This window comes from Python bivittatus, unplaced genomic scaffold (assembly GCF_059951505.1).
Source record: "Python bivittatus isolate LINGU-HERP-01145 unplaced genomic scaffold, Pbiv_v1 ctg000480_np1212, whole genome shotgun sequence".
NCBI lineage: Eukaryota > Metazoa > Chordata > Lepidosauria > Squamata > Pythonidae > Python > Python bivittatus.
This window is the reverse complement of record NW_028277075.1, coordinates 106,878,500-106,904,413: the sequence shown is the minus strand read 5'-3', so window position 1 is coordinate 106,904,413 and position 25,914 is coordinate 106,878,500. Positions and strand designations below refer to the sequence as shown.

The window sequence follows — 25,914 nt, the reverse complement described above, 5'->3', positions numbered from 1 at the left end:
CAATGCTTCCTAAGGCCCACTTGACTTCACTCTCTAGGATGTCTGGCTCAAGGTCAGTGATCACACCAGGTGGACATCAGGGACATTAAGATCTTTCTTGTATAGTTCTTCTGTGTATTCTTGCCACCTCTTCTTAATCTCTTCTGCTTCTGTTAGGTCCCTGCCTTTTTGTCCTTTATCATGCCCATCTTTGCACTAAACGTTCCTTTCATATCTCCAATTTTCTTGAAGAGATCTCTAGTCTTCCCCATTCTATTGTTTTCCTCGATTTCTTTGCATTGTTCATTTAAGAAGGCCTTCTTATCTCTCCTTGCTATTCTCTGGAAATCTGCATTCAGTTGCTTATATCTTTCCCTTTCACCCTTGCTTTTCACATTCCTTCTTTCCACAGCTATTTGTAAAGCCTCATCAGACAGCCATTTTGCTTTCTTGCATTTCTTTTTCTTTGGAATGGTTTTAGTTGCTGCCTCCTGTACAATATTACGGACCTCCGTCCATAGTTCTTCAGGCACTCTGTCTACCAAATCTAATCCTCTAAATCTATTCATCACCTTCACTGTGTACTCACAAGGAATATGATCTAAGTCATACCTGAGTGGTCTAGTGGTTTTCCCTACATTCTTCAATTTAAGCCTAAATTTTGCAGTAAGAAGCTCATGATCTGAGCCACAGTCAGCTCCTGGTCTTGTTTTTGCTGTCTGTATAGAGCTTCTCCATCTTTGGCTGCAAAGTATATAATCAATCTGGTTTCGGTATTGACCATCTGGTGATGTCCATGTGTAGAGTCGTCTCTTGTGTTGTTGGAAAAGAGTGTTTGCTATGACTAGCTTGTTCTCTTGACAGAACTCTATTAGCCTTTGCCCTGCTTCATTTTGTACTCCAAGGCCAAACTTGCCTGTTATTCCGATTACTCCTTGACTTCCTACTTTAGCATTCCAATCCCCTATGATGAAAAGGACATCTTTTTGGTGCTAGTTCTAGAAGGTGTTGTAGGTCTTCATAGAAGCGGTCAACTTCAGCTTCTTCAGCATCAGTGGTTGGGGCATAGACTTGGATGACTGTGATGTTGAATGGTTTGCCTTGGATACGCACTGAGATCATTCTGTCGTTTTTGAGGTTGTACCCCATTACTGCCTTTCCCACTCTCTTATTGACTATGAGTGCAACTCCATTTCTTCTAAGGGTTTCTTGCCCACAGTAGTAGATATAATGGTCACCCGAATTAAATTCACCCATTCCCGTCCATTTCAGTTCGCTGATTCCCAAGATGTCGATGTTCAATCTTGTCATCTCATGTTTGACCACATCCAGCTTGCCTTGGTTCATAGTTCTTACATTCCAGGTACCTATACAGTATTGTTCTTTACAGCATTGGACCTTCTTTTCGCTTCCAGATACATCCATAGCTGAACCTCCTTTCGGCTTTGGCCCAGCCGCTTCACTCTTTCTGGAGCTACTTGGAATTGCCCTCCGCTCTTCCCCAGTAGCATATTGGACACCTTCCGACCTGAGGGGCTCATCTTCCGGCGTTCATATCTTTTAGCCTTTTAACATTGTCCATGGGGTTTTCTTGGCAAGGATACTGGAGTGGGTTGCCATTTCCTTCTCCAGTGGACCACATTTTGTCAGAACTCTGTCATGACCTGTCCGTCTTGGGTGGCCCTGCACGGTATAGCTCATGGCTTCACTGAGTTATGCAAGCCCCTTCGCCACGACAAGGCAGTGATCCATGAAGGGGTGTTAGGGAAGATGGCTCTATAAATGAAAGTAAACCATCACCACCTCTGATTTGGCTCATTGCCAGTAGCCATATCACAGCTGCATCAGAATGCTGCGTGCCACATATGCCTATGCGTGTTCCAAAGATCATAATAGGTATGGGAAATTTTAATTTTTATATAAAGCTGACATACCCAGAATCATGCTGAACTTAGCATGACGCTCATTCCAATGGGCCCAAAAAGCACAGATTATTTGGTTGCTTCAACACAGTGCAGATAAAGAGGAAGTTTCAACAATGAACCTCTTGGAGTTGAACCTCTTCTCTTGCTCTTGCTGTTGTAAAGAGCAGGCTTCAAGCCTGCCATTCACTGTCTCTCATCCTCTCATGCCAGACAGGTTCAGACATACCCAGTACATACCTTCTCTTAGGCATGGACTTGGGCATGTCAGCAACTCTCACTCCAATGCCTCCCTCTCAAGAAGGAGGACATTTGTTTTGAGGGGAGACTGCAGGCAATTCTCTGGGGGAAGGGAGACAAGCAAGAAGCAGCATGCCAAGGCAGAGAGAAGGAGAAGGCTGAGATCATCCTCCTTCAGCCCCAGATCAAAGTTTGGAACTTCCTGAAAATGTCAGGATTTTCTTTCTCATGGGAAAGGATTCATCCCGTTATCTTTACAACAATAACAAATAATATTTTGACTACAGAGATCATGTGAAAAACACCTGTTATTGTGTGTTGTGTATTGTGCTATTTACTGCCACCTATTGGCGTGTGTATGCTAGTTACCCAGTGGGGGTGGCATAGAGCTATAATACAAGGAGAGGAAAATGTGCAGCCTCTCTGAGTAGTTGTTAGTTGTTTTAGTGTTAGCCACTATGTAGGTTTTATGGGCTACGTAGTTGTAACAAAGTACCAAGTAGTGTACCTCTTCTCTAAGAGTTTGTAGCTAGAGATTTTGTTAAACTTGTGTTGCTAATAAGTCTTGGATGCTACATTACATGAGAAGATGTGTTTTTCTTTATATTTTGTATGATATTTGCATTTTATGGAATTTTGCATTTTTATCAATAAACACCAGTTAGTATATATTTTCTGACTGGATTTCTTTGGGAAACAAGAAATGGACATTGCATTGTGTTTGCTTTCATGGCTAATATTTTCCTGGAGTTTTTGCTGCGCTCTGCACAAACAGGAGTGTTTGTGATTATCACTCTGCCCGACACAAAAATGAAAAGGAAGTCCAGGTAAAACTGAATCAGAGGGAACATCTGATTCAAGTTTCTGATACTTGGGTAGCAGAGCCAGCTCTAGACATTTTGGCCCCCTAGACAAAGTCATATTTTGGCACCCCCTATGGTTTGGCTCATCTTCCAATTTTGTTAGGAATTTCAAAAAGGCACCCCCTTGTTTCATTTTTTCTTTGAGTTTTTGAGCTTTACATTTATGATTTTCAGTCCTAGACAATTTTTAAAAATTTTCTCTGACATGTTCACCCTTTTTACATAGTAAGTCATTTTAATTACATCAGCACCCATTGTTGCCATATGGCAACAATTCTGCAAAATTATATTTAACCCCTGAGCAGGAATGCTGGCTCATGGAGTGCATATTTACTTTTTGTTTTTTTATTTGTTTTTTGGGAGTCTTTTCAATTTTGGTGCCCCCTAAAATTTGGCATCCCTAGGCCAGTGCCTATTCGGCCTTAGCCTAGAGCTGGCCCTGTTGGGTAGAAATAGTTAATTATATAGTTAGAATTCCATTTCTATTCTATAGTTAGAATTCCATTTGTTTTATGTGTGCTGCACTCATTTTAATCTCCCTACATAATTTAAGGGTGTTTTCTGTCAGCTGGAATAAAAACTTCAGTGGATCTGCATTATTGAACTCTAAAAACACCAGTTTCCTTTACTGGTAGCAAATCATTTCCACCTGGGATAGGTTGGGGGGCAGTTCCCACCCGGACTGAACTACGTGGATTAGTCAACAGGGTATGTTTGTTCCCCTGTTATGATAATCTTTTGTTTTGTTTAATATACTGTGACTTTGTTTTTAATTTGTGAGCTGCCCAAACCACTACTGAGTTGGACAGCCTTCTAAATATAAATTATACAATAAATAAAACTTCTGGTCTGCCAGAATTCTTATATTTATTTTAAATGTATATATGTTTTGTATGTATGTATGTATGTATGTATGTATGTATGTATGTATGTATGTTATACTGGATCTTTTTTGTATTCCATTCATTTGCAGTTATTGGATCCTGGATCAAAACATCACTGCATCTTTTCCAATACTGATTATCCGCATTCTAATATTTAAATCTAAAAGTTTTTCTACAATTTTATCTTTGTTTTTAATAAAGTTTAATTTTGCCTATAACCTATGATATTGGTTAATTTTTATTTTATTTATTAATCATATTTATATGGCCGCCCATCTCACAAGAATTTTATCATCAAGGGGAAAAAGGGTAATACCTCTAGGCACCCCATCTTAATGCTCTACAACTGCAAAATGGCACTATAAGAATACCATAGTAATTGTCAGAAAGTAACACAGGGTGTGGAGCCCTCTCTCTTGTGCACACCATGGTTAAGGGGAAGATGCTTGGTGAGGCATTCCCTAGAAAATAGGTGGTGGCAGCAAGAATTACCAAGCTGCTACTCCAAGCGGCAGGAGCCAGGATCAGAATGTGAAGAAGGCTTTTGGAAAATGATATTTGAGATCTCCACCCTTCCACACTACAGGCTTAGCTGTGCCACTACACATGTATTGATCTTCACATATGGAAAATGATATGCAGTGTGGTTTAACTGTATTTGTTACATTTAGAATTGTGTGCATATATGTGTTTTGAAATACACTATTTAACCTTTATACTTAGAACTGACCTCATTTTAGTAAATACAAATAATATTGTCATCTATTAACCTATATAAAAAAAAAATCTAAATATTTGGAATATAAATGAATCTATGATTGGAGATTATAATCATATGACACGAGTTTTTTAAAATTTTGTAAGAACTTTGAGTGATCAACTTGATGACAGGATGATATTATTAATCACAAGAATGACTTGAAGGCAAGTGCAAGTAGTAAGATTACTATTTGAACTGAGAAAGAATCCATTATCTCAGCATACCTTACCTCATCCAGAATTTCAAGGTTTACCAGATCATCATCTGGAGAATATTTGTCAGAAGCATCAACATGATATGGTCTGCGAGTATGCATTTGTTCATGCCTGTAAAATGGGTGGAGTACCTGTGTGAAAAATATTCTTCCTAAAAGGGCATATGAAAAAAAAACACCCTATAATAATTCAGGTTGCAGTTTGTATTTTCTCCTGGGTCCGAGAAATATTTAGTGGGGGTCATGTCCTCTGGAATATTTTCAGAACTTCACAGTACCATAGTTCCTGGGATTCTTTTGAAGACATCAGAACAATTTTACCAATGTAAAACCTGAAAGTTTTATGTAGAAAAGCACCAAAAAAAAAAAAAAAGTACATGTTGTACAGTACCATATGGAAGTCACACTACAGTATACACATTTTTTAAAGACATGTATTCCACTGAACCTTTTTAGCAATCCACCAGGTTATTCATCCATTTTCAATCAAAATAAAATAAATAAGTTAAGGATATATTGTCTTGTTCATCCTGAATTTTCTAAATAAAATGTGTACTCTGTGGCACTTACCAATGATCTTCACATTACCCAGAACAAAATGATAAAATTTCTCTGTATACTTGATTGTTCATTGCAAGTGCAATGTCCTATTTTTAATGTTCTACACTTAAAAAGTTCCTTCTATGTAATACTAGTGTATCTGGAAGATACCTGTGCTTTATCACTGATGTATTAGATTACTACACAGAGAGAGAGCTTATTCTACATAGCAAATGCTCCAATATTTGATTCACACCAGCAATCACAAGTGGTATAACTCAGAATTGCATCAAGTCAGGCTACAACTACTATTCACCATCATAGGTAACATTTTTTTTTAGTTAACAAATTCAAAGCAATTTATCTCAAATATAAAACTTTTACAAAACTCCATTGCATTCACTGTATCTCAGTGTAAGTTAATTTAATATTCACCTGAATCCATTATTAGTTTGCCATATCTTTTTTCCTCATTTTCCCCACATCAATTAAATTGTTAGCTTATTTGCTAGAACTACAACAAAAATACAAATGCCTTTAACTTGCTACACTGACATTTCTATAAGCATCACTTTGTATGATACTGAAGCTGGTCAAAGGGTGCTTTCTTTGTTTGCTACGACAGATTAAACTACAATTATATTTAAACCAGTTTCTCTCTGCATATCAGATGATACCATCCATATCCTATAACTTCTGCCCAGCTTGATTACATGGACAAAATATTTGAAAATATAGACTGACATCTTTTGTTCTCCCAGTGTCCAAAGTGATGGAAATATCTGTATCAGAGATATATTAACATACTCTGGGGCACAGCACTCCCATCATGAATGCAAATGCTCAAAAGCTTTCTACTCTTGCAGCTGATATCATCAAAGAGGACCCACTGAGATGCAACAGCACCCTGTTGGCTTATATTTAGCCTTGATCCTCAACCACAATCTGCAGCTCCCTTCTGCCTAAGCCTTGTTGTATCAGAGTAAGTAGTAATCAGATGACACCGGAGCCAATAAAACAAAAACCAAATACAGTAGAACCATACTAATGAGAACTGTGTTGTATGGAACAACCTTGTTCTCAAGATCTTGTTTCCTGTATTAATATTCCAGAGTGAACTTGGTCAGTGAAAGATATTTTATAATCTGAATTTATGATTTCAGTAAGTTTGAGGGCTTCTATAATATTCATAATAAAAACAACAGCAATCAAAACCAACAGCATTTAAGAACTTTCTGTAGCATCCTAAGTTCCCCACACAGAAGCTATGAAAAATGCTGTTAATAAGAAAGGAACTTGATAAAAAGCCATATAAAATTCATTTAAATAATACAATGGGACTACTAACTGAATAATTCAATAAAGAAGTGATGAAATATCAATCCCTGCAAATAAACTTGAGCAATGTATGATTTATGTTCTTGTTAGAATTTTTTTTTGAAATTTGATGAAGACCACAGACACAAAGCCTTAGATTTGTTTTTGTCCCAATGTGGGTTGCTTTGTTGTACAAACTGTAAGTCCTACTCCTTACTTCTAATCCTAATCCTAATTCTATGCTTATGTCTATTTCCTACTTATTGTCTTACTATCCATTGTAATCTAGGAACTTCCTATTACTATAAGAACTAGTTCTATATTTAATCTATAAATTCTATCTCCTATGTCTATATTCCTATCTCTACATGTGTCACTCTATGTTTTCCTATCTTGACTATTTCCTAGCTCTTTGAGTCTTTCTTATTTCCTCAAGTCTTAAACTCTTGTAGCCAAACTCAGTCCTTGTTATTTGGAAATCCCAATTTGACAACAAGCAAGGACATTCTTCCACACTTCTCCAGTAGTCATTATTCTAAAGATTTACTATACTGAACGTTATCAGAGAAAGACAAGCCAGTATAATATGGTTTGATTCCATGCTACAGATCTAATTGGATAAGATGCTATGCCAATGCCTGGAGCTGTGAAGATCTGGATAGGAAAGAACAAATACAGGCTCAGTCCCAGGTAGTATGATATGGGTTCCAAAACCATCTGTCTGTGATATTTCATATTTAGTTTTGGACATAGTTGCATTCTTCTAGACTAAACTGGTTTCTAAACTGAGGATCCTTTTGCTCCTGATCAAGAAGCAGGTGGCAGCTGGTCCAGAATGCAGTGGCTTACATAGTTAAAACCGCCTTACAGTTTGCTTGGGTAACACCACTATTGTGAGAGCTACACTGATTGCAAGTTGGCTTTTGAGTGTAATTCAAGGTGTCCTCTTATAATCCCTGCCTAAGTATTTGTGGGAACATGTTCTCCCAATACGTTATTCTTGTCCAATACAATCTAGTAGGGGGACATCCTCTGAGTCCCAAGTTCGAAGAATTGTTGTCACCAAGAGTATGAGAGTGAGTTTTTTCAGTGAGTGCTCCTCTCCTTCAAAAGAACCCTCCACTCAAGATCAGATCAGGACCAACCCTGCTGGCCTTAAGAAAACCTCTAAGCTCTGGCTGTTCCAGAAAGACTTTGGGGACCAATAGTATAGTGGATCTCATCCTTGCAATTGGCTATTGGTGTTATTGTGGTAATTCTCCCTCAGTATGATGACATAGGAAGGTTTTATGGTTATTATTGATTGTTGGGTTCTTCTCACTATTTCTTATGTTATTGGTTTTCATTTTATCCTTTATATTCTTTACAAGCCCCTTACAGCCTGTTTTGGGACAGAGCAGTATATAAATTTCAGAAATAAAGAAGCTGAGCTGCAGATGGGAGATTATTTGAAGCAAATTATACTTTTGAGTCCTACATTTCTACACTAGTCCTCCACTTTTCTGCATGGGAACCAACTGGAGGTAGAGGCTAGCCTAGCTTAGACGCAAGGGAAGCTAGTTCAGCAGCTGAATTAGTCCTACCTTCCCACACAAATCTATTTCACTTTCCATCACATGTCCCTCTCTCCAAATTTTTGAGCAGGGTGATCTGTGCCTCTTACACTATCACACTTATAAAGCTGGACTGATCTGCAACAAATACTTAAACTGTATATTCACCACAGTATTTTTGATGGCCCCCAAAGCTGAAAAGGATCCATTAGCTCTTATGACTTAATTTCACATAATAGGACTATAAGAGCTCATTTGGCTTTGGGAAGTTATAAAAGTCACAGGTAAGAAGGGGGGGGGGGGGGAACCACCACTTTAGAATCAATCCTCAGTAAATTTGTTTTCAGACTACATCTGAAATAACCAAGAAACATTTTGATGAAGAATTAAAACTTTTAGTAAATCACAAAAATAAAAATATATACAATTTGCTTTCTTTTACTTTCTTTTTCTTTCTGAATAACTAGCAGTCAGAAGACACAATGAAAACTCCTTAATCTCACAACACATGGACAGACTTAACCATAGTTTCAACTGGGAAACTGTCAGCATCTTAGACCAAGCTAAATCCAAAAATGCGAGGGAATTCCTGGAAGCTTGGTATTCACACAAGACAGCTGTCAACAGGCACACAGAGATAAACAACATCTACACACTATTCAAAAGAGACAATAAAAAGGAAACAAAAAGACCAGAACATCTCATCAGCAATAATCACCCAGATAAGCAAAGATTAACACCAAGATTAACACCAGACAAACAATCATGCAGTAAACAATACCCTAATCAAGGAACTACCAAAGTGTGGGGGGAACCACCCCCACCAACATTGGCAGGGCATGCCTCTGTATATAAACAGAGAGCAATCCCCACTCCATTTTAGCACTGAAGATGTTACCTAGCTGGGTAATGAAATGTTTGCAAGGAAACAATCAAGCTCAGAGAACTCCAAGGACTCCACAGTTCAACCCTGAGCTACATATATTCTCTTCTATTGTGTGCATAATGCATTATACAAGCAGAGAGTTATGTGTTTATTGGATTACTGGTTTGTATCTCAGACCTGATCCAGATACAAATGAGGTAGTGAAAACATACCAAGAAGAAGAAAAGGAAAAAATTACCAATATTAAAACAGTACCCATACTATCCTATCTCTGACTGGCTGAAAACAGAAACGTTTTTCTTTTCTAAAAGCATTGGAAAAGATTCTGCAGCAGCAGGATGCCCATCGAGACTGATTTGGCAGGTGCCCTTGAAATTCTTAACTTAATGCATGGATGGTTTACAGTCATTGTGTTCGGATTGAAGGCACCTTATATTTGCAGCTAATTGCCCCTTGGCTTTCAACTGAACCTCTTTTCTGAATAAACAAACAAAATCTCCTACTGTGTTTCCCCCCTTGGGCAGTGGAAAACATCTACTTTACTTCTAAAGATTTTGGAAAACAAAACCTGTGAGTATCAGTACATCAAAACATCAGTAAAACAGAAAGATCTGATTTTTATTTATTTTTTAATTGCATTGTATAACTGGTTTCTACATTAATCAGTCCTGTTGTAAGTCCTTTAAATTTTTCATACATCCTGAAGGATTCTATACCTTTCATAAAACACATATAATCCTGCCAATCCTAATAAAATAATAATTACCCTCTTTGTTTTTGAACAAATGAATTTTGTCAGAGAACTTCTCAGGTAGGGCTATTGACTAAACCTTATCAAACCATTTTTCAAGTAAGAAATTATTTAAATATTGAAAATTTAAAAACCCTAAAACAGAAGGATCCCAGGGCACATGCTTTACTCAGAATAGCAATACTGAGAAGGAATACAGCATTTTACAGTGGTACCTCGGTTCACGAACTTAATTCGTTCCGTGACTCTGGTCGCGAACCGAATTGGTCGTGAACTGAATCAAATTTCCCCATAAGGTTCAATGTAATTACGGTTAATCCGTTCTGAACCATATGTTGTTTTTTTAAACCGCAAAAATATGACACAAAGTACAGCATGAAGAGAGAGAAAGCTAACCTTGCTCAACGGGACTTCTGGCGTGGAGGACAGGAAGGCGGGTGGGGAGGCGGATATTGCTTGGAGGGAGAGTCCCCCTCCCTACAGGAAGCCGCGACCACGTGTCATGGGAGGGAAAATGGCCGCGGATCCTATTCATAACCCGATCCGGCGTTCGCGAACGGAGGCAAAATTTTGCGAACGGAGCTGTTCGTGAACCGAATTGTTCATGAACAGAAGTGTTCGTGAACCGAGGTACCACTGTATTGCCCTCAGTTCCCCTGCTGGTCTCACCAGTCACCTTCTAGCACTGTGTGCCACACTTACACTGATATGGATCAAAGAATGAAACACTGGCTTATTCTAAGCAACTTCATACAGCTGAATACTGCAATAATTTATCAATATTGGACCCCTGTCCTGAAACTGGGTGTGTGGTCCTGAGGCAAATGGGATGGGGCTGCCAAATGGCAATAAGAAACAAGGTAGAGCCTGCAGACATGGCTTCTGGAATTCTTTCCAAGCCCTTTACTAGCAGTGGCCATAGGAGGTGTCTGTATTTTCTTCTGTGTAGCCAGGTGAAGTAACTGTGTGCCTTTTCTTTCCAGCAGCTAATCAGGGTGTGCAGAGAGAAAGTGTAAGGATCTAATCAAGATGGGGCATGTATGATGCCTTTGTCTATGTCTGTATATATGTATGTGTGAGAGTATAATCAAGTGGGGGCATACACATTGCCTCTGCATGTACATGTATGTATGTGATGGTCTAATTAGGATGAGGGCATATGTATAGTCTTTGTGTGTGCAAGCTGTGTATGTGTGTCAGAATGTAATCGGGATGGGTGTATATGTATTGTGACTGTGTGTTTCTACTCTCCCTTTGTCTTGTGCCTATAGGTATTAGTATGTACATGTCCACTGAAAAGCAAGGGGTGACCTGTGAATGTCCATTCTGGGTCATGTGCCAGGAGACAGGAGGAAGGTTGCTTAGAATGGAACGGTCAACAACATTCTCCCATAGGGATACACCAGGGGATTGTTGTTTAGATTTTTTTTTTCCCCAGCCTGCAGCCTCATCCAGCCCCTTTCTTTTGCTGGCTTCTCCCACCACATCAAAATTGCGCCAGTTTTGTACTTTTAGAGAGTTACCCGCTGACAACAGAGTCCAGAGTCCCTTTACATAATTTGTTTCCAATATTCCACTGGGTTGGAAAGACTAAAAAGGATCTGTTCAGATAAATACTTATGCAAATCTATGCGTCCAAGAAGAAAGAAGAACTTGGTTCACTTTTGTTCAGTGCCAGCCCGACATGTAGTGACACCTAGAAATCTATTCAGATGGATAATAATAATGCATGCTTCCAATATGTTTTTATCAAGTGTTGATTCTTCTTCCACTCTCTTCTTCTTATGCTTCTACGTATAGAACACGAATGATCACAGGTTGGCTTTTCAGTTGCTGTTGTACTCCATCAGCATGGCCATCAGTAGTTGTTCCAGTATCTGGAAAGCTACACTTGATTCATTCATGTTCTAGAGGACTTCTGGATTTGGATATATTAGTTCAGCAAATAACAGAACCAGTTACCACTGTACTAAATCCAGTGGAACACACTAATGTAACTGGTGCTACATATCTTTGTGGTTGGTACAGAGCTTTAAGAGAGGGATAAATTATGGGTTGTAGTGAAATGGACCACAAATGTAATAAAAATAAAATACAATCAAAAGTGGAACCATTGGAAGGCACAACAAAGATATTCATTATTTAGAACACAATTGTTCTTGTGCTGCCTTGTCTTTCCAATCAATTGTTCCTTTCAGGTAGCCATATTTTATTCATTCCAGATTACCTTAAAGGTATTATCTTGTCACAGCTTTCCCATCTAGCACCCAATGCAATATGCACATACATTTCCTTTTCTCTCTGAAGATTAACAGAACAGCTTCCTCTTTCACACAGGCATAGAAATAACTGATCCACATTCCTTTCTTTGTCACTGGGAGAACATAAAAAGGAATGATGAGAATTCTTGAAACAGTGGGAAGAATTGGGCCTGTGACCTCTATTACAGCAAAAGTACTGCACTTTCAATATGATCATCTAGCCTGATCAACCATGGTGGCAAGAATCCTACTGCTTGGAGTACTTTTTGCAAGCATCATAATTACAACACTGGCAACCACCTTAATTGCTACATGTCACATGCCATGACTATAATACTCCCTTTCCACCCACTTTCTAGAGAGTCAGTGTGGTGTAGCGGTGAAGATGGTGGCATAGAAATTAGGAGACGGTGAGTTCTAGTCCCGCTGTAGGCAGGAAAGCTGGCTGGGTGACTTTGGGCCTGTCACTCTCTCTCAGCCCAACTCACCTCAAGGGGTTGTTGTTGTGGGAAAATAGGAGGAAGGAGCATTAGGTATGTTCTCCCCCTTGAGTTATATATAAAAAAGGCAGAATAAAATCTAATAATAATAAGGTTCTGTGTAATCATTAGCAATTACAGTGTAATCACATTGGAAAATGGTAGCTTTCTTGCCCGCAATAAATTTCCCAGCTTGCTATCTTTCCCCTGATATTTGTCCAGATGATCTCTGGAAAAAAAGTGCATTAAAAAAAAACCTCAGCTGTGTGTGCCCAACATTTTGTGATCCAGCAGCTATTCTTGGCTTATTTGGAGGTTACCTGCAAATTCTATCAGAATATACAGAAGAAATTCCAAACATAGACTCGCAACTCTTTGCTTTCAAACTCAAACTGGAACTGTCAGAAAAAGCTGTTTGTAAAGCCTCCCTGCTAGTGGCAGGCTGGTGTTCTAAAAAGTTGTTTAATAAGAAACAGCTTACAACAGCCTTAACCTTGTTGTTGTTGTTGTTTAGTCGTTAAGTCGTGTCCGACTCTTCGTGACCCCATGAACCATATTGCGCCAGGCCTTCCTGTCCTTCACTGCCTCCCTGAGTTTGCTCAGTTTCATGCTCATTGCTTCAATGATGCTATCTAACCATCTCATCCTCTGCCGTCCTCTTCTCCTTTTGCCTTCAATCTTTCCCAGCATCAGGGTCTTCTCCAAAGAGATCTCTCTTCGCAAGCCTTAACCTAGCACAGCCTTAACCTAGTGCAGTCCTAGTGCCCCCACAGATATGTTGAACTATGATTGCCATAATCCACATCCAGACTAAAAGAGTGATACCCTCACTTTGTAGCCTAAAACAGTAGAATTTCATTCTACTTCATGAATAGGCCAACTTCTTACACAAACTGAGTTTATTCCTCTTTATGTCCAATATCAGAAGATATTTCTCACAGTCTACTAAATTTTCATACTATGAGAGATTTAACAAAACAAAACAAAACCAAAAAACCCCATACAAATAGTAACTACCAGAAGGAAGAAAATGTGTACACAGCACACTTACAGCAAAACAAAACAACAAGAAAAGAGTTACATTAGTCTTCTGAAGCAAGTTTGATCAATTTAGGATCTTACTTTAGAAATGTCTACAGGATAATTTCTCCTGTTGTGAAATCAGGAGAGTCAACCTCACCTTGCAACTGCCTGTATAACTCAATATTTAAATTTTTACATTAAGGCTTTTGGTTTTGAAAAAGCAAAGTGATGGTGCCTGAATATGCACACACATTTTTATAACTTATGAGTCATGGCATTTAATTTTCTTCATCAACATTAGCAAGTATTTATTTACAATAATGCTTTATAGCTTATCTAGCCTAGACAAATTTCATAGTGCAAAATCACTGCTGATCAGAAACCGTGTGTGCTCATTTGCATTTAAATTTACTTTGAAAACAGTGAAATCCTGCCACCCTATGGACAGCCACAAAACCAAGCAATGTCTCCTATGCAGGCTTTACTGTATTGGAAAAGAAGTCTTTCTTAGTAAATTTGGAGTCCTAGGCTTTATAGAAATATAGTTGATCATACTAAGACATAGATAAAACAGTTATTTTCAGCTTTCCAAGCAACAGCTAACCAAACCACACTATTTTACTCTTCTAATATGCCATCGCTAACATTTTTTATTATTCGCACAATAAAAATTACAAAGCAAGAACATATTTCCTGTTAATCAGTTACTGATTAATGAACACTTTTAATTAATTACTGATTAATGAACACTTGAGTTCAGCTGTAAGGAACAACCATAATGTGAAGTTTTCATTTTTGTTAAATACATTTAAAAGTGACAAATAAGAAAAGTGTAAATGTTCTGTTTGCATGGGCTGTACCAAATACCGTGAAGAGCATATTCAGTCATGAGCAAAATCCTACAGGCATAGGTGTCTGTTGTTCCTAACCGTGATGGGACCAAAATGATGAAATATGCCCCATGACATCACAATACAAGCTGTGCCCTTTCAAATTTGCAACTTGATGTTGTATGCAAGTATGTAAGGGGCAGGTCATGACACATGTTTCATTCTTTGTTCCCCCCACTCCCAGGGATGCCTATGGGAAGGAAATGCCTAATAACTAAGTTATCAGCAATGGACTCCAGAAGGGGAGGGCCATTTCCAAGTTTACCAAGATGCTTCTCACCAAATCAGTTGAGTCAGAATAAGCCTCATTTTATTGTCCAGATGACAGTGCAACTTTATTCATATCAGTTTGCACACAGATCATTCAGAGAACTCAAGTAGGGCAAAAAACTCAATCACTTTATACATTTATCTATAATATATGCATGCACTATAGTAAGAAGCCCTAGACATCTACAGCAGGAAATCTGAGGAATTAGATAGTACCTTGTCTTGGCTGCGCAGCCTAACTGTTGCTGTGCCTGAATCAGGTTACTCAACTGCTTTTGGAGTGCCATATCTTTACCATGGGCCTGTCGTATGAAGGGATGTTCTAAAAGATGGGTGACTGATGGACGTTTTTCAAAGTCCTTAATTAGACACCTGAAAAATACAATAATCAGATTATTCAGATGGATACACAAAGCTCTGGTACAAATTACTACCATCTGTTTAATTACATACTAAATGTTGGGTCTCAGCCACATTTTGGGCTTGGCTTCAGCTGTATATGACTGCCTTGTATGTGAGAATAAATCTCACATATTATTTTACCCTGATAATATCAGTAAAGTTAGCATATTACAACACTAAATGTAAAAGTGCAAATCTGCTAATTAATTAACTTTAATGGACAGCACATTTACTTTCTCTACAGCAGTAGCATATTCTGAATTTGCAAATCCTCAAGTTTGTTTGTTTGTTTATTTAAAACATTTATATAGCCACCTATCTTGTACCGAACTCTGGAACTTCTTCACACTTAGGAATGAAATTAAACTGAATCTATCATTATTTGTTATGAAAAAAAAAATTAACTTACCTGAACAGCCAGGCAACCAAAATTATCCATTTCAAAAGCTCAGAACATGATAACATAAATGTAAATGTATAGGCTTCTACCTTTACAGGTCATCTAAATTACATCTTTTATTAATGACAAAAGGCAAAATATACTCACGTCACCGAGCTCAGCCTCTATCATCGTTAAAGAATTTTAACACATAATTCCTACAACAATCCATCAGTAACATCTGCCATTCTGAGTAACTTCCATATTTTTTTTATTTCCTATTGCTCTTCAGGATACTTCAAGAACAAACCGCCTGGGAAATGTTGTCTTTTACAAATGCTCAAGAGATACTGCTCCTGTTGGTCCTGTAGCCTCCCGATATAAAAACTAAAACAATAAAACCTGCTATCTAAAATCTAGCCGCCTACGCAGAGGTTTAAATACCACTCCCAATAAAAAGCCTCCAATAAAAAGAAATCCATCATTTGGTTTTTATGGTTCTGGTTCCTTTTGTTTCTCTACTCATCTTTTTTCTTTTTTTGTATGTCATTGTGCTCCAGTATTTAAAAATGCACTTGTCAATCTCTAGAAATATATAACCTCTCTTGTAGAAAAGCTGGTAAAATTATTATATGACAACCATCAAAGCAAAAGAAAAGTATAAACTGTTCTAAAATGGTTCATTTATAATGAAATTATTGATCATTCATGGCAGATCTTTAAAAGTAAAGGAAAGTGAACTCATTAGAAAAATGCTGTGTATATATTTACCATGACTCACTTCTGTAAGCTGGTTGGAATACCAAAACCACTCTGCTTTGGAAATTATGGAGAAGGAAAGACTGTCTATATAATTATTGTTGCCTTTCCTTCACCATCCAAAGAGTTCCATCTGATGGGACCCAAGAGACAAGCCTTTTCTGCCATAGGCTCCACCCTTTAGAACATCATTCCTCCTGAGCTGAGATTAGCCCGGACCCTATTGACCTTCCAGAAATCTCTTAAAATGTGTTTTTTTCAGCAAGCTGGGGGATCCCTTGGCATCAGGGAGCCCATAAGATAGTTGTATGGTATGTGAGATTTTGGTGCATTCTCCTGTGATCTTCTTTATATTTTATGTTAATTGTTTTTCATGGTTATTTAAGATTTGTTTAGATTATTTGCTTTATTGTATGCCACCCAGAGTCATATCAGTGAGATAGGTGGCTATGTAAATTTGGTAGATAGATAGATAGATAGATAGATAGATAGATAGATAGATAGATAGATAGATAGATAGATAGATAGATAGATAGATAGGCAGGCAGGCAGGCAGGCAGGCAGGCAGGCAGGCAGGCAGGCAGGCAGGCAGGCAGGCAGGCAGGCAGGCAGATAAAGTCTCAGTCCACAGGTAGAGCAATCCCTTGGTCATAGCCACATGAATGATCATCTGATGGGGGTTGCAACTTGCTGGCAGTAATCCACAAACCAACACTATTTGTATACAAGAAGGACATATAAGTAACAGTGGGTCCAGGGAAACCTCATGGCTTAGAGAAACAGGAAAAGCTTACAGGGGAAACTCTAAAAACATCCCCCCCCCCAAAGCTAAACAGAAGTGGCTAGAGTTACCCCAGAAAACTGACTCTTTGAGTGAAGATCAGGAGGGAGAGGGGAGAGTCCTGGGAAAAGGAAAGGGCTTGCTGGCTGGCCCAATGAACAGAAGCCCCTTGCTCTTACAGGTCTGACTTCTTTATTGCAATGAACAAATCCACATCTCAGGTGACCAGATCCTGAGCGTAACCAACTGGGATTGGTAATTTCCATTACAGTATGATTATTTTCTCCCTTTTCTGTAATTGTCTTGGCTCCTAGATATAAAACTAGCAGTTTGCATTTCCAATTTCAATTAAATAACAAGTTTTTGTACAGAGCAATGGTGAAATTGCCCTTTTTAAAATGATGGAATCCTTGCTTCTGAAACGGGTCAAGAAGCTTCCCCATGCTTATTACTCATGCAAGAAAATGAATATTATAACTAGCTGTCACAACTTGCATGGTGAAATGGTTTACTAACTAGCAGCTGCATAATTGAATAACCCCCAATATAAAAAGTAAAAATAAGCAAACCAAATCCCTGAACACAGAATATTAGATTTCAGGGGACATAGTTCCAGTACCTTTTCTCACTGATGGGTCACATACACTCTGAAGTGGCATAGTGCAGGACAATTTCATTATATGTTCTAATGTTTGCATACACTGGTTATTAGTTACCTAGTTCAAAATTAGGCTTTCCCCCTCTTTGTCTCAGAATAGATTGGACTTAAAAAAACAAAACATTGGATTATTTTAGTTTAGGGAAACTATTTTCATGCTGTTATGCATGGACATGAGGAATATGGAACTGTGATTAGAATGAGATTTAGCAAAATAGCAGCATACTCTGGAGCCAAAGAAGCTTAGTCAGGCTTGCATAACTAAGTGCACATATGAGGAATTCCTGCATCTGATGCAGGTAATCAGTCTGAGAACCTCCATAACTTGCTCTCAAAAGTTCAGATGTGCCCACCAGCCCTTCATTAAGTGCATATGTTATTTACGGGACCGCCTCTCCCTGAGGGTAGGTGTGCTCCAGGTCCCTTCCCTTAAATGTTGCTATCTAGCAGAACCTAGGCAGTGCACCTACTCAGTCGCAGCCCCTGCCCTTTGGAACACCCTTCCCCCAAGATCTGGCAGACCCCTACCTTCCTAGCTCAAACAGCTGGCTTTTCCCACAAGCATTGGGGTAGAGTGAGGCTGGAGCCCAGTATACTTGAATATGGATGTGCAGGAGTGTGTTGCCTTTGGGGCACCAGGAGCTTTTGTTATGGCTTTTATGTTTTTTTACCATTTTTTATTGTTATTTGTAAGCTGCCCAGGGTTATGGTACATAAGACAGGAGGCTATATAAATCAAACAAGTAAATGTAGCAACCTGCCTCTCCCCACCTCTTCTCTCCCCCCACCAATGCATTAGAGAAGAGCTTTCTCAGAGACTTTGGGTCTTGTAGCTGGTCTCACTCTTTGGCCTGGATTTCAGAGACAAGCATTCTATACTCCATCAGAGTGCCTGGCAGAGGGACCCAAAGGCAGATTTCTTCCTGCTTCCTTTTGTTTAATAACATTATCACCAAAAACATAAGGTCAAATGTCTTAAGGCTTTTGGTAGATGTGTTGCCCAGATTTTATAGAGTTCTCAACAGAGCAGAACAGCAAGATAGAAATTCTACAAGTAAAATTAATAAGGAGCAGCTCACTGAATGAGCAGCCCCTGTTGTTGTTGTTGTTCAGTCGTTAAGTCGTGTCTGACTCTTCATGACCCCATGAACCATATCGCGCCAGGCCTTCCTGTCCTTCACTGCCTCCCTGAGTTTGCTCAGTATCATGCTCATTGCTTCAGTGATGCTATCTAACCATCTCATCCTCTGCCGTCCCCTTCTCCTTTTGCCTTCAAGCTTTCCCAGCATCAGGGTCTTTTCCAAAGACTCCTCTCTTCACATTAGGTAACCAAAGTATCTGAGCTTGAGCTTCATTATCAATCCTTCCAATGAGCAGTCAGGGTTGATTTCCTTTAAGATTGACTGGTTTGACCTCCTAGCAGTCCAGGGGACTCTTAAGAGTCTTCTCCAGCACCACAGTTCAAAGGCATCAATTCTTCAGCACTCAGCCTTCTTTATGGTCCAGCTTTCACAGCCATACATTACTACTGGAAAAACCATAGCTTTGACTATGCGGATCTTTGTCGGCAAGGTGATGTCTCTGCTTTTTAATATGCTGTCTAGGTTGGCCACAGCTTTCCTCCCAAGGAGCAAGCGTCTTTTAATTTCATGGCTGCAGTCTCTGTCTGCGGTGATCTTGGAGCCCAAATAAATGAAGTCTGTTACTGCTTCCATTTCTACCCCTTCTATTTGGCAGGAATTAATGGGTCCAGATGCCATGATCTTAAATTTTGAGTTTCAAGCCAGCTTTTGCACTCTCCTCTTTCACCCTCATCAAGAGGCTCTTTAGTTCTTCTTTACTTTCTGCCATTAGGGTGGTATCGTCTGCATATCTGAGGTTGTTGATGTTTCTCCCTGCAATCTTAATTCCAGCTTGTGATTCTTCCAGCCTGGCATTTCTCATGATGTACTCTGCATATAAGTTAAGTAAGCAGCGTGACAGTATACAGAGCATACATACAGAGCAGCCCATACAAACAGAAAATAAGCAAGTTTATTAATAATACCAAAGATAAGCACAACTTCCCTGCTGGTTGAAAAGCAAACAATAACAACAAATCAGCACAAAAATGTTAAATTTCTTCTTAGTGGACACTGTGATCAATATAGACTGAGAAGATAGAGAATATATCTATGAATGATGAATTATCCATAACGAGCAATGATTTTAAGTCACAGATTTGTTTTTAAGATGAGAGAAGTCTAACTCCTGGGAACTGCTTACCTTTCAGAGTTCATTGTAAGTTACTTAAAAGAATATTCTACAGATTTTCTGATGGATACCTACTACAAGAGACATGCCCTGAACATAAGCCTGGATATTACCTATTTGTCATTTTATCTCATAGTACCAGGCCACCTATGAAGACCTCCAAATACCTGAAAGACAGGCATTATTGTCTTTCAGGTATTTGGAGGTCTTCATAGGTGGCCTGGTAGTACATTTCTTGTTCAGCCTAGTATTATAATGCTTCCATAGCCATTTCTATTTCACAACATTATAACTCTGGGAAAATGCAATTGGCCTGGCTTCCAAATTATATGACCTCATATAACTATTTATGATTGTCTTGTGATGCTCTTTTTTTCCCTATATGAAATATTGTTTGTGAAAGAAAAGCATGTTGACTTTTATCCAAACTTCTTTTATGTTGCTTCATTGCCTCTGAAACTCTTAAAGAACTACTGTCCTTCTTTCCTAGTACAAAAAGCTAGTTTAAGTAAGCCAAGATAATTAAGGTTTATAAATTTACATAAGTCACAATAGACATTTATACCAATGTCTATTGTGACTTTCCTCCAGAATTTTGGAGTGATGGTTTACTAAGTTTGCTGAGAATTGTTATCTTTCTCCAGAGACTACTCTAGAGAAAATGAGCTGCTGCTGTGATATAGATTGCAAAAGGGGCCTGTTTGCACTGAGCTCTGCATCTTTTTAGTGAGCCAAGCATCCCATGGCTTGGGTTGTAGTCTTGTGTTCCTTTCTGAAGAGGCTTTAGATAAGGATGAACTCAGTGTCAAGACAACCTTTCTGTGAGTAGTTGTCACTCTTGTTTCAAAACTAATACAGTATTCAGGTTCCAGTTTCTGCTGGAAAAATTAATTTAAAGTACTATTCTCAGATATAACCAGCATCACATCAAAAGGTGTGTTGAACATATTATTTTATGTATAATAGTTGGACCAATGAAGGAAAAGTGGACAGGCAGAGTTGCCTATGTAGACAATGGACATTTCCCATAGAGATTAATATTAAACCAGTTCTGGATTGCATACATATACCAGTTAAAAACCACAAAAAACTATCCCTCTTCCCATTCATTTGAACATGGCCCTCTCATTAGAATTAACTGTTTTAAGGACCACACATTAGAGTTCATAATTGATGGCCAACATTTCAGTACAAAATGTGCACATACTGGCTTGGTTCTAAGATTCTTTTGGATGGGCCAGGAATTATGGTCAATTTCAGGGGTCTTTTTGTTTATTTTTGGCTTATTGTAAGCTGCTGAGAGTTGTAATATTCAAGTTGGATGGCTGTATTATTTTTTAAATAAATAAATAAAATCTTTGTTTCTTGGTGTGTATGTTTGCCAATCTGCAGAGATTGTGAAAGGCCCATGACTTATACAAGTCCATGAACCAAGGCTTATATAAATCAAAGGAACATGGGAAAATGTGATTTCCATGGTTATTTCTTACAGGTGTTTTGTAAAGCAAGGGAAGAGAGCAAGGAACAGTAATTCTATGTTGTTGTCTCCAAGTTCTTTGACAAGAGCCAAATGCATAGCTTCCCATCAATGATTTTCTAGACTACATATTCCTCTTCCACAGAATTTAGTAGAATTCATTGCAGTGAGGGGAAACGCCAGTATCCTGGTTTCATTTAATTCATTCTCATTGTGGTGAAATTGTTGAAACCTTTCTGTGGAGCCCATCTTGCTGTTAGGCTGCTCAAGCTTTTCTAAGAAGCTCTAATAACAGAAACCTGAGTTCTTCTGCTTGAATTCTGCATCCAATGAAATAACTTGGCTTGGAAGCAGGATTTGCCAGTCACAGCTTCTAAAGCAAGAGGAACTAAGCTCTACTTATAACATTGACTTATTTCTGTCATAAAGTTACTTTTGATTTGGAGTGACCTGAGTTGCAGGAAGATAGTTGTATCTTTGCCAAAAGTTCTACCCCAGATATTTAAAGGAATAGATGAAAATAAAACAGTCTTCAACACTACTCCTTTTTTGAGTTGTCCTCTAAGAACCTTTTCACCTACAACTTAAATGGCCTACCCCTTGCACCTACAGGGAATGGTCCTTGCTACATGCATTTCATCTGTAATGTGGGAGAAAATAAGCACAACTGGACCATTGATTTCCATATTTATTGTCAGCTAAATGTGAAGTTCTTTAATTTACAAGGTACATAGCTGGGCTCCATTTCTTTGCTTGTGTTCACTGCACCTCTCACCTTAGGAAGAAGAACCTATAAAGAAAAATCTAGTGTTGCAATTCTACATTTATGTGGGAGTGTTTAATGAAATTTCTGAGGAAAAAATGCAGAAGATCAAGATGTACAACTCCCCAAAATTTTATTTGTTTATGGCATGCCCCCACAGAATCACTTAACAACAAAAGATCATGAGAACAGTCCTGCTGGTTCAAGTCAAAAATTCATTTAAAGCATAATTATAAAGATGGCGACCAGGAGTGGGTGAGTGCCAGCTGCCGTGCTGGTCTAGGCAAAGGGATGGTTCCTACGGGTTTTTTGATCTTTGCCTGAATGCCCCGAGAGCTTACCTGTGTGCCCTGAAGCTTGGACACCAAACTGAGGACTTTGGGAGGTGCCCTATGGTAGAGTTTGGCAGGGCTGCTGTGGCTGGGCGGAGCCCCGCAGTTGTGTCAGACACAGTGCGGCAAGCGGCGCAGTGAGTGGCAAGTGGCGAGAGCTCAAGGAGAGGCCTAGGCTACAGAGAAAAACTTTTCGCTCTAGTTTGGGATCTTTGGGGGTGCTTGATGCTTTGGTCCCAGACACACGGAGGTTGGCAGAGCTCGATGGAGGTTAGCTGGAGCATGGCGGGGCCGGGTGGAGTTCCACGGTTATGCTGGGCGAAGCAGAGAGTGTGCGGCCCAAAGAGAGATTTGGGCTGTGGTGGCCTAGAGCTCAGCTGAGCTCGAGGCTGGACCACTTCATGGAGCCTGAAAATCGGCCAGATTGGCACCAGAGCACTAGTGGTGACCCGAGTTGCAGCTGGAATGGTCTGAGTGGAACTGGTGGCAAAGGACTGAGGCCTGGACATCGGCCTAACAATCAGCTTGGCATCTGGCACCTGAACAGCAGCTTTGGCCCCCTGAGGGGACCCAAAGGACTTGAAAGCCGAGTTCTGGAGAGAGTGGTGGGGTCCCTCCAGTAGATGTTAGCTGGGTCTCCCTCCATAGGGTGACAGACAGGGAGGGAGTCTGTGAGTGGATGTGCAAATGTGTGGGTGAGTGTGTGAGTGTTGTCCCTTACCGACCAGTCAGAGAAGTCAGTGTGGGGGGCATGTGGTGCAAAGGGCGTGAGGGATAAGGCTCCTACGGCGCTGAGAGCAGGAGCTGGAGTACCAGGGAGCACACCACCACCCCGATTGACTGATTGATTGTTGGGGTATGTTTGGATGGAGGGTCCCCTAACTAGGAAAGCCAGAAGCCCAGGACTGGGGGGAATCGGAAGCCCTGGGGGGTTTAGGGTGTGTCATACTATTCAGGTGGTGATAGGGAGGGGGTGTTATAATGGGAGTCAGAGGATGGGTCGCTCTTGGGGAAGATGCCCCTGGTGTCTACTACCAGTGGCATGTTCCGGCCCTCTGGACTCAGACCCAGGCCCTGGACAGTGGACCCACAGAGGCCCTGACTTTCAGCTGCTGCTTCTTAACACCAGGTCAGTTAATAACAAGGTCCCCCTTATATGTGATTTGATCACTGAGGAGTGGGCTGACCTGGTGTGTATTACCAAAACCTGGTTGGGCCCTGAAGCGGGGGATACCCCTTTCAGAAATGTGCCCAGCCGGGTGTACAGTTTGGCACCAGCTGAAACCCAGGGTAGTGGAGGAGGGGTAGCAGTTGTCATCCTGGAGTCTCTGTTGGCCTTCAGGGGCACTGCTCCACAAGTGGCCAGTTGTGAGACCCTGTTCCTGAAGTTGGGCTCGCAAGAACAGTTGGGATTGTTGCTGCTATACCAGCCTCCCTGCTGCGTAGCAATCTCCCCGCCTGAGCTGCTAGAGGGCATCTCAGGGCTGGTGGTGGAGCTCCCCAGACTCATGGTTCTGGGGGACTTCAATTTGCCGTCCCTGGGACATGCCTCAGAGGCGGCCTGGGAGTTCATGCCCACCATGGTGGCCATGGGCTTGTCACAGATTATTCGCAACCTGACCTGGGGCAGTGGTCTCACACCAGACTTGATTTTCTTGTCAGAGCAGTAGCAAGATGATCTGAAGGGGCAGTTATATCTATCCCCATCGTCATGGTCAGTTCATGCCCTGGTGGCCTTGAGATTCATCCATGTTACCCCCCTCTGCAGGGAAACAGGACATATTCAACTGGTCCACCCCCAGTGACTGATGGATCCAATCGGGTTCCAAAGGGAGTTGGGGTTATACCTGAGGATCTTAGCTGCCGCCTGGAATAGGAAGGTGGCCAAGGCCTCGGACAAGATCGCGCTTGTGCGACCTCTCGTGACCCATCGAGCCTGACACTCCGTGTGGTTTATGGAGGAGTTGAGGGTCTTAAAAAGGATTAAGAGACATCTAGAGTGCTGCTGGAAGAAAACAAGGACCGAACCTGACCGAACACAGGCTAGAGCCACTATTAAGGCCTACCTTGTGGTGGTAAGAGTGGTGAAACATTACTATTTCTCCGCTCTTATTGCATCCATAGAATGCTGCCCAGCAGCCCTGTTTAAGATCACCCGATCCCTCTTGGGAAAGGAGGGCCCAGTGGCCCATTCACAGGGCCGCGCAGAGGAGTTTTTTGGGTATCTGGAGGATAAAATCGCTAGATACGTTCCCAGTTGGATTCCAAGCATGGGGCATGGCCTATGGAGATGCCCAAGGTACAGACTTACACTGTTATCTGGGAACAGTTTGATCTTGTTGGACCCGAGGAAGTGGACAGGGTCCTCCAGACTGTCAATGCCATCACTTGCCAACTAGATCCATGCCCCTCCTGGCTGGTCAAGGCTGCTCGGGAGGTGACATGTAGGTGGGTCCAGGTGATGGTGAATTCATCCTTGAAGGAGGGGGTGTTTCCAGTTGTCTTTAAAGAGGCGCTGGTGCATCCCCTCCTCAAGAAACCATCCCTGGATCCTACCGTATTGGAGAATTTTCGTCCAGTCCCCCACCTCCCCTTTTTAGGGAAGATGGTTGAGAAGGTGGTGGCATTGCAGCTCCAGGGGATACTGGATGAAATTAATTATCTGGACCCTTTCCAGTCAGGTTTCAGGCCCGGATATGGTACAGAAACAGCATTGGTCGCACTTACAGATGATCTCTGGCAGGAGCGGGATGGGGGTAGTGCATCCATCCTTGCTCTTCTTGACCTTTCAGTGGCTTTCAATACCATTGACCATGGTATCCTTTTGGGACGACTTAGGGAATTGGGAGTAGGTGGCACAGTTTTGTGCTGGTTCACTTCCTTCTTCCAAGGTCGATCCCAATTGGTGTTGATTGGGAGTGAGAAGTCCGGCCCACAGCCCCTCTGCTGTGGGGTACCGCAGGGTTCGGTACTCTCTCCACTCCTTTTTAACATCTACATGAAACCACTGGTTGAGATCATCCGCCACCATGGGATGAGGTATCATCAATTTGCAGATGATACCCAATTATACATCTCCATCCTGGGTGATTTGAGTGATGCTGTGACCACCCTTTCACGGTTTCTGGAGGCTGTGGGGGTCTGGATGGGGAACAACAGGTGTCAACTGAACTCTGGTAAGACGGAGTGGCTGTGGATTGGAGGTTCCTCTGTATCTCAGCGTTTACCATCTTTGGTTCTCGATGGGGTTGCACTGCCCCATACAGACCCAGTGTGTA

General features: G+C 40.6%; 1 protein-coding gene across 1 annotated transcript in view; it reads right to left on the bottom strand.

Annotated features, from left to right (window-relative positions):
• MYO3B (myosin IIIB) overlaps positions 1-25,914 on the bottom strand; it is a 243,282-nt gene that overhangs the window by 143,191 nt on the left and 74,177 nt on the right. The window contains exons 8-9 of the mRNA XM_088145192.1: positions 15,049-15,204; positions 4,878-4,974 (exon numbers count right to left, since the gene is read on the bottom strand). Coding sequence (XP_088001318.1) covers positions 4,878-4,974; positions 15,049-15,204 — 253 coding nt within the window. The remainder of the gene's footprint in view (positions 1-4,877; positions 4,975-15,048; positions 15,205-25,914) is intronic.